Genomic DNA, 13,076 nt, shown 5'->3' on the forward strand with positions numbered 1-13,076 from the left:
TGCACTGCTTTGCCTTTTCCTTGTTTCTTTAATGTCTACTAAAAATTTCATTTGGCCCTTTCCTTTACTATAAGCGACCTCTGAATTTGAGCACAATATTAATTTATTGTTCATGCAATTCTCAGGACTCCTGGAAGGTAGCCTTGCGCTACAGATTCAAGAATCAGCTAAGGGTTCTTCCGGGCGATGGTCGTGTGGGCGAGAACCGTGCGAAGTTTGGGTCACGCAGGAAGGGCAGTGAAGAAACAGCCACGGTGGAGCTCCAGTGGCACAAAGTGCAAAATATGGTGAGGGGCATTCTTTAGTCAAATACAATATTTTGATCTGTTTATCTAGGATGATGTGTAGCAAGCTAATGGCGAGCGTAATATTTTCATTTGCTAATGCTTTCAAATGTTTCAATTTTTTTCACTGAATAGAAGCGCTCCGAATTTAATCTTGACTATTTAGTGCTCTCTGTTGTTTTGAGGTGGCATTAAAGTATTTTGGATGCCTGATTGAATTTATGCTGGCGAAATATTTATTGAAGTATTTAGCTAGGCAAAACTAAAAACAATAAGTCAGAAAGACCAATTACAACAATGCAAAGGACAGTTCAAACGCCTTTGGGGTACCAAAAAAGTTTCGTGCTCAACCGCAGTCCTTTGTGGGTTTGTTCCCTGTCTAGCAGGTGGGAACACGGGCATATGGTAATCCATACAATTAGCTATTTATTTGTGTGTTGGTGTAAATGTATCACATGAAAAGGATAGTGAATGGGGCCGTTAGCTTTTGACGATACCTCTTGAACATTACTGCAGTGTTTCCTTGCATAGCGCAGGTGTATCTATGCCGCAATCACCTGCATTGGTGTTGCTTCTCTTAGGATGTTGCTATCTCTACAATAGCCGGAGAAGATGAAACAAGTTTTGAAATGCACACGGAGTGGCTCAGCTGTGAATCTCGCAAAGGCTCGCCTGAGGAGGATCGAATCAATGAAAGGATGGCCTTGACATGTCGCCAAAGAATTTCTGACATCACAACAAATAGTATTCATGAGGCAAAGAGGAAGTACCCATACATGATGAGCTTTGAGCGGGTAAGTAAACTTTTGCTACTATGTGTGAAATAGTATTTACATTAAGTTACCCTGCATGGTTGAGGAGGCAGCTGCACATATAAAGAGCTAGAGCTTCTTTAACTGGTTGAAAAACTAATTTTAATGCACACACATGTTCTATTGTACTCCAAAAAAGACTCAACTACTGCTCTCTAAATATTGCTCTGACGAAAAAGTTTGAGCTTTAATACATTTGGGCAGAAGACTCATTAGCTATGCCACCAAGGCTATCCTTGTGTCACAGACGCATGGCTATCAAAGGTACACCACAAGGCAATGAAAGTCGTTCAATGCTTCTATCAAGACACTGACATTTGTAATGACGACTGACTAAACTACATTGTGTGCGTACATAGTGCTTATGCGTGTGCAGTGCTTATGTGTGAAAAATACTAGAGAACTGTGTTGAAGACATAACCTATGAGCTTAGCGAAAGCAATACTTTACCTTTTTTTAACTTGTTGTAGTAAGTGAAAAGGGGTAGCGGTCACCAGGACATATTGACAACTCCTCGATTCATTTCTACTTCAATAGAAGAAGATTAAGGAATGAGCACCATAAATTGGGTCTCTTTTCTGTGTAACTAGAAATTTTCAGTTTCAAGTAGAGCTTCAGAAAAAAGTTGCCATTTCTATTTTGTTTCTGTTATTTCGGAAAGACACCACACATACATACCGTTCTTGAGCGGTCTTGCGTTGTCCTTTCCACCATTGCCTTTTCCACCTTCCCGGTTTACGTCTCTCTGTTGTCATGCTCACCGGTGTTCTTGAACGTTGTGCAGTTGTACGCTTGGAAGTGCTCCCGTGGATCTGTTCAGGTTTCCTTGCGTGGCGCGTATATACCACAATTCTAGGTAGAACCTCGTGTGGTTAGCTTTAGTGCCAATGAGACCCATGTTTTTCACGAAATTTATACATATGTTAAGCATTTGTTGGTTATTCTCTTGTGTATTCGCTACCTAGCAACATATAGCACATCAATAAACATGCTGGATAAATACCACCTACGGCCAGTGGCTGTACTATTGACACGTGTACTTATCTTTATCGGATGACCACGTTTCGCCGCTTAACTGTTATCGCACAGCGCGGGACGCGCCTGCATGCATCCGACGTTTCTGGAAAGTTATCGATGCTTCTACCCGGCTGTCTGCTGTCGCTGAACCTTGTGTTATCTGATTTTATCGCGTAACGCGAATGGTGTAGAACTTTGTGGAAGGCACGCGGGTCCGAACGATTAGTCTGGAACATTCGACGAATGCTCTATAAAAGCCGACGCGCTTGACCCGCTGATCAGATTTTCGACGATCGCCGACCATGTTCGCCGCTATCGTTGTGCTATAAGTGTAGCCTGTTTAGTGGGCACAGGTTCGCCCAATTAACGTTAGTTTTGTCTATCACAGTATTGCTACTGTGTTCTTAACGTCACCACCACGTGACATCTGGTGGAGGTGCTTTGCGTTCATGCACTGGACGCCCCCACAAAGCCGTGACCCAAGCCCTCACTCGGAAGACACCAACGTCGACAAGAACCAGCGAGGTAGCCGCAGGCTGCAAGGACTGCCCCCGGAACACGGACTTTTGCCCGATACGACTAGAAGGATGGCCACCTTCGTTGTCCTCCAACAGTGTTCACGAGACGTCATTCTCGGCATGGACTTCTTGAATCAGTATGGCGCAGTCATCGACCTGAAGTCGAAATCGATAACGCTGTCACAAGATCAAGCGATACCACCGGAGACCTATCGTAGTCAACACGCCTTGAGTGTGCTCGAAGATCAAGTGAGCATCCCGCCGCGTTCCAGCATTATTATTTCCGTCGGCACTGAAACACCCGCTGACGTGGAAGGCGTCATCGAGGGTGACCAACATCTACTGCTCGACCGTGAAATTTGCGTCGCGAGAGGGATCGCTCGACTCCACGCAGGGCAAGTGGAAGTTATGCTAACCAACTTCAGCCAAGAGTTCAAGCACATCAACAAAGGCACGACAATCGCATACATCGAGGAACTTGTGGAAACCAGGAATGCCTTTGTCCTCTCGGATTCAGCCGTATCTACCCCGATGAGCATTATCCCCGACCCAGACTTCAACGTGAATCCAAGTCTTCCTATGAGTAAGCAGCAACAGATCAGAAGTCTTCTCCGACGATACAAAGACTGCTTTTCGACGTCATCGAGGATTCGACAAACACCAGTTGCAAAGCATCGCATAATAACCGAAGAGAGCACTCGACCACTCCGCCAGAGCCCTTACCGAGTATCGACGCAAGAACGTGAAGCTATTAGGCAACAAGTCGACGAAATGCTCCGCGACGACATCATCCAGCCATCGAAAAGCCCGTGGGCCTCTCCTGTAGTCCTGGTAAAGAAAAAGGACGGAACCCTACGCTTCTGCGTCGATTATCGTCGACTGAACAAGATCACGAAGAAGGATGTGTACCCCCTTCCACGGATAGACGACGCATTGGACCGGATCTGCAACGCTAAATACTTCTCGTCGATGGACCTCAAGTCTGGCTACTGGCAAATAGAAGTCGACGAGAGAGATCGCGAAAAGACTGCCTTCATCACGCCAGACGGCCTGTACGAGTTCAAGGTCATGCCATTCGGACTGTGCTCGGCGCCTGCAACGTTTCAGCGCGTCATGGACACGGTGTTAGCCGGACTGAAGTGACAGACATGCCTTGTTTACCTGGATGACGTCGTTGTCTTCGCCGGGAATTTCGACGATCACCTTAGGCGGCTTGCGACCGTGTTAGAAGCCATCAAGTCATCAGGGCTCACTCTGAAGCCGGAAAAGTGCCGTGTCGCTTACAATAAGCTTTTGTTCCTAGGCCACGTGATCAGCAAATCAGGAGTACGCCCCGACCCACAGAAGACAGCTGCCATCGCAAAGTTCCCGCAGCCAACCGACAAGAAGGCAGTGCGCAGATTCCTTGGCATGTGTGCCTACTATAGGCGCTTTGTCAAGGACTTTTCACGCATCGCGGAGCCGCTAACACATCTAACCAAATGTGATGTCGCGTTCAAGTGGGAAACGCCTCAGGCCAAGGCATTTCAAGAACTCAAACAACGCATGCAGTCGCCGCCGGTACTTGCGCACTTCGACGAGGACGCCGATACCGAAATCCACACTGACGCCAGTAGCCTAGGCCTCGGTGCCGTCCTAGTCCAGAGGAAAGAAGGACTTGAAAGGGTGATATCGTATGCTAGCCGGTCGCTGTCAAAAGCGGAAAGCAACTATTCTACGACTGAAAAGGAATGCCTCGCCATCATTTGGGCTACAGCTAAATCCCGCCCTTACCTCTATGGCAGGCCATTCAAAGTCGTCAGTGACCATCACGCATTGTGTTGGCTAGCTAACTTAAAGGACCCTTCAGGACGGCTGGCGCGGTGGAGCCTCAGACTACAAGAATACGACGTCACGGTAATATACAAGTCCGGAAGAAAACACTCCGACGCCGACTGCTTATCGCGCGCCCCCATCGATACCCCGCCGCAAGACGACGAGGACGACGACGCCTTCCTTGGGATAATAAGCGCGGAAGACTTCACTAAACAGCAACGAGCCGACCCGGAGCTAAAAGGTCTCGTCGAGTATTTGGAAGGGAACACCGACGTTGTCCCTAGGGTTACAAAATTCACGTTACAAAACAACCTGCTCGTGAAGAAGAACTTCTCGCCAGTCCGCACCAGCTACCTTCTTGTTGTACCGTCAGCGCTGCGTCCAGAAATACTGCACGCCCTACACGAAGATCCAACCGCTGGGCACCTCGGATTCTCCCGGACGCTGTCGAGAATACAGGAAAGGTATTACTGGCCACGTCTGACCGCTGACGTCGCCCGTTACGTCAAGACATGCCGAGACTGTCAACGACGCAAGACACCACCGACAAGGCCAGCAGGATTACTACAGCCGATCGAACCTCCTCGCCGACCATTCCAGCAGATTGGGATGGATTTGTTGGGGCCGTTTCCGATATCAACATCCGGGAATAAGTGGATTGTCGTGGCGACGGACTATCTCACCCGTTTTGCTGAAACTAAAGCTCTACCAAAAGGCAGCGCAGCCGAAGTGGCGAAATTTTTCGTGGAGAACATCCTGCTGCGACATGGTGCCCCAGAAGTCCTCATCACCGACAGAGGCACGGCTTTTACAGCAGAGCTCACCCAAGCCATTCTGCAGTACAGCCAGACAAGCCACAGGAGGACAACTGCCTACCATCCGCAGACGAATGGTCTCACGGAGCGCCTGAACAAGACGCTTGCCGACATGCTAGCGATGTACGTCGACGTCGAACACAAGACGTGGGACGCGGTCCTGCCGTACGTAACCTTTGCTTACAACACGGCGGTGCAAGAAACAACACAGATCACGCCATTCAAGCTAGTGTACGGCAGGAACCCGACGACGACGCTCGACGCCATGCTGCCGCACATCTCTGACGAGGAGAATCTTGACGTCGCTGCCTATCTCCAGCGCGCCGAAGAAGCCCGACAGCTCGCCCGCCTGCGGATCAAAAACCAGCAGAGGACCGACAGCCGACACTACAACCTCCGACGACGCTTCGTCGAGTACCAACCTGGCGACCGTGTTTGGGTCTGGACCCCGATACGCCGACGAGGACTCAGTGAGAAACTACTCCGACGCTATTTCGGACCCTACAAGGTCATCCGACGTATTGGCGCACTGGACTATGAGGTCGTGCCAGACGGCATTTCGCTATCACAGCGGCGCCGCTCACGACCTGAAATAGTCCACGTTGTGCGACTCAAGCCGTACTACCAGCGTTAATGAACTTTGGGGCTTTCCGTGACTGACCTTTGGACTTTGTTTCTTTTCGTTGTTTTGTCACTTATGTTTAATAAGTGTCCTTTTGTGTTTCGCTCTCTTATATTTGTAGCATCGGGACGATGCTTTTTAAGAGGGGGGTATTGACACGTGTACTTATCTTTATCGGATGACCACGTTTCGCCGCTTAACTGTTGTCGCACAACGCGGGACGCGCCTGCATGCATCCGACGTTTCTGGAAAGTTATCGATGCTTCTACCCGGCTGTCTGCTGTCGCTGAACCTTGTGTTATCTGATTTTATCGCGTAACGCGAATGGTGTAGAACTTTGTGGAAGGCACGCGGGTCCGAACGATTAGTCTGGAACATTCGACGAATGCTCTATAAAAGCCGACGCGCTTGACCCGCTGATCAGATTTTCGACGATAGCCGACCGTGTTCGCCGCTATCGTTGTGCTATAAGTGTAGCCTGTTTTGTGGGCGCAGGTTCGCCCAATTAAAGTTAGTTTTGTCTATCACAGTATTGCTACTGTGTTCTTAACGTCACCACCACGTGACACTATTGTGTAGGCTGCTCCCCCCAATTTTGGGAGCCAAAATTATGAATACAATCTTAAGAATTATATTTCAAACAAAGTAGTAAAGGAATAAGTAAAGCAAGTGCTATAAAAGCATAAAGGCGTTCCCCAGGCAGCTGCCACCTACTCTACTCTGAATGCATGGTATGTTGCGTCTTCAGACTTTATGCGCTTAACGATACTGCCGTTTCGAATGTGAATGGACTGAAGAGACTATTTAATTACAAGGGTGGGGATGACCAGGGCCCGAGCAAGCTTAACATTACTGGAATTTTGAATGTCAATGGGCTAAAGCGAGACTTCAGTTACAAGTGTGGTGAAGAGCAGGGCCCGAGCAGCCGCGAAGTATTAGCAGCAAAGAACCTGGAATATGTTATGCAACTAGGTACCTGAAAGAGTTTTTTTTTAAAGAAAGGTGGAGAGGTCGGCTTGAGCGTTAGTTTGCACTGGCCTGCTACTCTACACTCGGGAAGGGGGGAGAGAAAAAGAGCGATGAATGAAAAGATAAGGAGGTGCATATACCTGTATACATGTCCATCACGTTGAGGTCATACTAGAGTCGTGCGTCGAGTCCAATGGCTTGAAGGAAAGCTATAGTCACCCCAGTGACCACAGCTCTGTTGGTGTCAGGTCAAGGACCTAATATAATCTCTTAAGAGATTGGTCTTTTAGTCACTCGTTGAATAGTAGGAATAAGGCTGTGCCGTTCTCGCACATACGCTGGGCATGGGTAAAATATGTGCCCAAATGTTTCTGGCGGTTGGCAGTGATCACAGTTGGGACCAATGCCACTGCAGCTGATATGCGTATAGCGCCTCGTGTGTGGAAAACCAAGACGAATGTGGTGTATATTTTTTTTACAAATGATGCATTAGACATTACTATCCATTATCACCCAGTGTTATTGGCCTACGAACGCTGAATAAATTATAATTGAATGTATTATTGTTTCTGTTTTGATTTCATCTTCTTAACAATGTCTATGATGTGTAGTTGGTGTTTAGGTCACGTGAGACGGAAAAGGCTGCAATGTAACTGCTGATATATCATTTGGGGTCTATAGCTCTTAAAACACATTTGATTGTTGTAGTGAATTGAAACTATACCAGTGATTATATGGTCGTTTTTTTTCATGTCTTGCGTGACGTAGTCAACTGCACCTCTTAACCATCGTTGGATTGATGAAATTGAAATATAATAAAATAAATTCAAATAATAATTATTTGGCGGTTGTAGGCGAATACCACATGGCCAACCGTTTATTATGTCTACCAGATCATTTAAAAGAAGAAAGGATGCGACTTAAGTCTCTATAGTCCTTTAAAAATGGAACTGAAAATGTCACTTTCAAATATGGGCCCATCCCCTCCTTCCTGAATTGCAAGAAGTGCGGCCCATACCTTCATCTATATGCCAGATAGTTTCCAGTGTTGTCACCTAAAGTATTAACCACGCAATTTTTGCTTCTGCCTTGTAATGCACTCACTTTTTTGTGAAAGTGGAATCTTAAAATGGCATGCACAAGACAGCTGGCTGGAGAAGTGCGCTGTTTTAGTTTTCATCAATGTTTAAATTAGGTGGGAATTGGCCTCAGTGAATTCTGTGCAGCATATTTATTATAAAATAAAGCTGCCATCTCAAGAAGTGAGGGTAATTCTGGGCAGTGGTCGCAAAATTTGCGTCGGGGGCATGAAACAAATTGCATGCATAAATGTCAGACTAGTCATTTGTATTGTTAACATTGTTTGTATTGCGTTGAAATGATGTATAACCTGCAGAAAGCTTCATAAAGGTTGACTAAGTATGAAGAGGTGAAAATGTACTATTCATGGTCTATTGGTGATGATGCAATATTTTTTCTTGCAACTACAGGACCAGATCATTCCTGCAACCCCTTGCATCGTATTTTCTGGAGCAGACGTTGTAGAGGCTGACATTCTCCATTTCAAGGTGGACCGCGAGAAGTTGCTTGCGGTGAAAAATGGGGGGGAGGGGCTGGCGGCTGTCTTGTCTGCTTACTGGCTCTTCAATATCCAGTACGACCGCAAGCTGTTCAACACTCTTGTCGTGTTGGAGTGCCTTTTCTTTGGGCTCACATTGCGTGCCCTTAGAGTAGTGGCTACAAAGTTCTTGAACAAGGTCACCAAAAGTGAGCCATGTTGAATGTGCTGTTGGCAGTCTTGGCCATAACAATATTGAAGTGGTAACAAACTTTTGATAACGAAGTGGTAACGTTTGATAAAAAAAATTAGGTCTAGCCAACTTCCGCCATTGAGCCAGTGGAGGCAAGTCAAGTAACCGAAGCATTTCGGAAACAGTCAATGCGATAATACCGGGAAAGAATGAAGCTTGCAGATTTTTTCTGTATCTTCTTAATGCGATTTATTAATCCTGATTGAAACGGATCCCAAATGACACTGGCATACTCTAACGTCGATCTAATGTAAGTTGCATACGCAAGTAGTTTGACGGGTGTGGTTGCAAGCTTTAACTTTCGGCGAAGGAAGCATAACTTTTTTTTTGCAGCTCCACAAATTCTCTTTACGTGCGATTTCTCCCTTAAGTCTTTCGAAATTGTTAAACCTAGGTATTTTATCTTTTCGGCTTCAGTTAGAATCGTTGAGTTTATGTCACAATTACACTCAATAACATGTTTTGTTTTGTTTGTAAGGGAGCAGGACTGATTTAGTTTCGTTAATTTTCATTTTACTTATTATGGCCCAGACTTCTACAGCTTTAAGGGCTTGACTAAGTGACACCTGATCGTTTTGTTATTGATTTCACGATGTAATAAACAGTCGCCTGCAACTAACAGGATGGTTATGTCGTTATTTATGTGATGAGCAATATCATTTATGTAAGCTTGAAAAAGAAGTCCTAAAACGGATCCCTGTGGAATGCCAGGGGTCATGTTTAATTGGTTAGATTTGTTACCATTTATATCAGCCTATTGTGTCCGATCTGTAAGATATGAGCGGATCCACATAACGTCATAATTTATATTCATTTCCATCAGTTCTTTAATTCGTTATGCACCACCAGATTGAAAGCCTTCGAGTAATCTAAATAATAGCGTCGACCTGCTTTCTATTCTTCAATTGTATTGTTCTATTTTTCTATTTCTATTGTTCATACGTATTCGTGTTTCATTAATTACTGACGTTCTTAATAAATTTACTTTGATTCCAAAACTATCCTGCACTCTCATATGTATAAAAACACACCTGTGCCACACATGTCTCAAGTGGGCAAAAGATCACCAGGTGCTGTGTTGTGTATATTATTTGCCTTTGTTCCGAGGGAAATATACGATTGTTGCGGTTCAACAGTCGCATGTTTCCTTGGATGCAATTTTTCATTATGCATGGCATGCATATGTGCTGGTATACAGGTCCTTAGATTGATGTTGTGCATTGTGGTCCCGAAATAGGTATAGCTATAGAACATTTATGCAACGTGTGACAAGTGGCATCCATGGGTGCGAAAGATGCATATTTTTGCACCATATATATATATATATATATATATATATATATATATGCTGTTTTCTCTAAATATCAGTGCTAGCATGCGGCCTGCACACGGCATTGTCTGTGGAGTAGAGCATTCTATGTTTGGGGACACATTTGCGGTCGTGCATAAATCCTCGGCTTTTGCTGCTCGGGTGAATCAATGTAGAGCACCCTTCCAGCACCCAATTCATAGGGTGTTATGGTAAAATAGCACCCTTTAATAAGGGAGCGACCACTACGCCCTTGATAATTTTGTGCTGTGCACCCTTCCTTAAGGGTGCTAGCCTCTGCACCCTTTCCTAGCACCCTTTTTTAAGCACCCATTAGGTGCCAAAGGGTGTTCGTCTGGGGACAAGCTAATTTACACCCTAATGGGTGAGAAATTGTTTAGTGTGCACGCCGGGCACTTGTAACGCTCACTAGCAGTAAAATTTTTGCTGCTATGGCAATGGCCCCGCTCCTTCCCCCCCCCCTCACACGAAAAAATTTTCTGGTTACGCCACTGTGGGGAGGGGGGTATAAGATTGCTCTAGGCCCCTCCCCCTAACTTGTCAACGGAAACGGGGGACGGGAGGGCAGCTGCCGCCGGGCCGCAAACCTTAGGCAGCCCAATTACCGGCTGCATTTCCCTTTGGACGTGAATACTGCTCTAACTGTAGGATTCGTGGTGGTTCGAGGGCATGCGACAATAAAAAAAAACACATACAGCCATCAGCAAGTCTTAGCTTGAGCAGATCTTTGGGAGCTGGGCAAGACTCTCACAAAAAAAAAAGCTTGGCACCCCTCTTACAGGCATTGTCAACTCTGGGTCCCACCGCTGACTGTACATTTCCGGTAAAAGAAATCACACAGGAACTCCTCTCGGATTTGTCTAAGTGTGCGTAAGCATTGTGACTCTTCCTCATCTACACGCAGTCCATGTCGTTATCAATGTTATGAGACTTGATCCGACAAGTATAAATGACAGCACTGCGGCGACACGAGCTGCTCGGCGGCGCAAGCGAAGTACTGCAGGTGGCGGGGCCAGGCGCGCTGGTGACGTTTCGTTCGTTTTGAGCCGTTATCGCTCTTTAGCCCTCCTCATCCGCGACAAACCATTATCAACCGTTCTCCGGCGGCGGCTTGTGGCACGGCCGCGCGAACCGCATCTTGAAAGCCAACTGCATTGTGGACAGAGTGTGCCCACTGCTGAAAACTTCACGCGCTGTGTTCTCACCGTTTACTTCGCTTTGAAAACAGACGCGTGTACACCTATCTTGAAAGTGATCTGCGAAAAGCGCATAGCGCGGCATAAGCTGAAAGCTTCGTCATAGAGAAAGAAATTCAACAAGAGGGCACACTCTTCAAAAACTGGCAACAGGAAACACGTTACGCCTAATTTCAACAACATCCGTTAGTTGACGCGAGCATGCATCAGAAAAAAAGAATGTGAAATAAACTTCCAGACAACGTTTTATTTTTTTACTCCTTCCCACTAAAAGTGAAAAAGTTTTGCGTGTAAATGAACTTATAGTTTGCAACTTTTTGTCGCGTCGCCTAGCAACAAGCTAGCGGCACGCCAGATGCGCGTGCATACGTCATGCGCCAGACAAGCCACAGGAGTGAGCGAGGATGGTCGTGCGTGCGAAGCTCGCGTGCTCGGCGACCCGTTTGTTTTGGATATAGCCCATTCTATTGGGCTCCCGGCCTTCTCTATGATTCTCTTGCGTGTCGTCTGCATTTCGACACGGCACCGCTGCACTACTTGACTACGGCAAGGTGAGAAATTGTGTTTGACAGTCTGCGGCTCATTTTAATCACATTTAGGCTTAGTTCGAGTGGCGCAGTTAGCGAAAAACAGCACCGCCGTCCTGGCGCAGTTAAATTGAGTTAATGCCTCGTTCTGGGAGATGGTTGCGACGCTTTCTATGTGCCCGAACGTTCCTGTAACTTATTTCGGTAGTTTTTAGGCACGCTTGCCGCGCCCGGCTTATTGACGCAGTAAGCGAAAACCGGCTTGGCCGTTTGGCGCATTTGCGCGTGTATATGCGTGTACTACGTCGTAGCGCCTAAGACAGACAAGTTTTCGCGCATTCTGTGGCCCCCAACATTATTGTAACTAACGGCGTTATATTTGGGGTAATTTAGAAGCAAGGTTGCCGCGCCCGGCTAATTGACGCAGTTAGCGAAAAGCAGCTGGGCTGTGTGCCGCCGTTAGTTTCGCGTGTACTGAATCTTACTGGTAGAAGTTTGTGACGCATTCTCTGACCCGAAAAAGTATTGTAATTTATTTGGTAACATTTTGGGATATCTCGAGGCTTGCTCGCCGCGCCTGGGGTTGTGAAGCTGTTAGCAAAAAAGCAAGCTGGCCATAGTAAGTTAGTTTCGCGTGTACTGAATCTTACTGGTAGAAGTTCGTGACGCATTCTCTGACCCGAAAAAGTATTGTAATTTATTTGGTAACTTTTTGGGATATCTCGAGGCTTGCTCGCCGCGCCTGGGGTTGTGAAGCTGTTCGCAAAAAAGCAAGCCGGCCATAGTAAGTTAGTTTCGCGTGTACTGAATCTTACTGGTAGAAGTTCGTGACGCATTCTCTGACCCGAAAAAGTATTGTAATTTATTTGGTAACTTTTTGGGATATCTCGAGGCTTGCTCGCCGCGCATGGGGTTGTGAAGCTGTTAGCAAGAAAGCAAGCCGGCCATAGTAAGTTAGTTTCGCGTGTACTGAATCTTACTGGTAGAAGTTCGTGACGCATTATCTGACCCGAAAAAGTATTGTAATTTATTTGGTAACTTTTTGGGATATCTCGAGGCTTGCTCGCCGCGCCTGGGGTTGTGAAGCTGTTAGCAAAAAAGCAAGCCGGCCATAGTAATTTAGTTTTGCGTGTATTGAATTTTAGTGGGACAAGTTTGTGACGCATTTTATAGCCCTGCAACAACATATGCCTTATTTCGGTACTCACGCTTCTCGAAAACGCGACGAGCGATTGCCGAGAGTGATAACACGTGAGTGTTGCATGCGCCGGCAGGACGCGTAAAAGATAACACGGAGGAGCTTAAGAACAGGACATTTATGTATTCTGAGTGACTGAAAACAGGCTTTGCACCCACGAGT

At 46.4% G+C, this 13,076-nt stretch overlaps 2 protein-coding genes across 3 annotated transcripts in view; one reads left to right on the forward strand and one right to left on the reverse strand.

Moving 5' to 3' along the window:
• LOC135912385 (uncharacterized) overlaps nt 1-9,604 on the forward strand; it is a 28,703-nt gene extending 19,099 nt beyond the window's left edge. Inside the window, exons 5-7 of the mRNA XM_065444829.1 lie at nt 126-287; nt 866-1,078; nt 8,343-9,604. Coding sequence (XP_065300901.1) covers nt 126-287; nt 866-1,078; nt 8,343-8,633 — 666 coding nt within the window. The 3' untranslated portion in view covers nt 8,634-9,604. The remainder of the gene's footprint in view (nt 1-125; nt 288-865; nt 1,079-8,342) is intronic.
• Nucleotides 1-13,076, reverse strand: part of LOC135912382 (protein 5NUC-like) — a 916,167-nt gene that overhangs the window by 637,882 nt on the left and 265,209 nt on the right. The gene's annotated exons all lie outside the window — the stretch shown is intronic.

The sequence above is a fragment of the Dermacentor albipictus genome, chromosome 5, assembly GCF_038994185.2.
Source record: "Dermacentor albipictus isolate Rhodes 1998 colony chromosome 5, USDA_Dalb.pri_finalv2, whole genome shotgun sequence".
NCBI classification, from domain to species: domain Eukaryota; kingdom Metazoa; phylum Arthropoda; class Arachnida; order Ixodida; family Ixodidae; genus Dermacentor; species Dermacentor albipictus.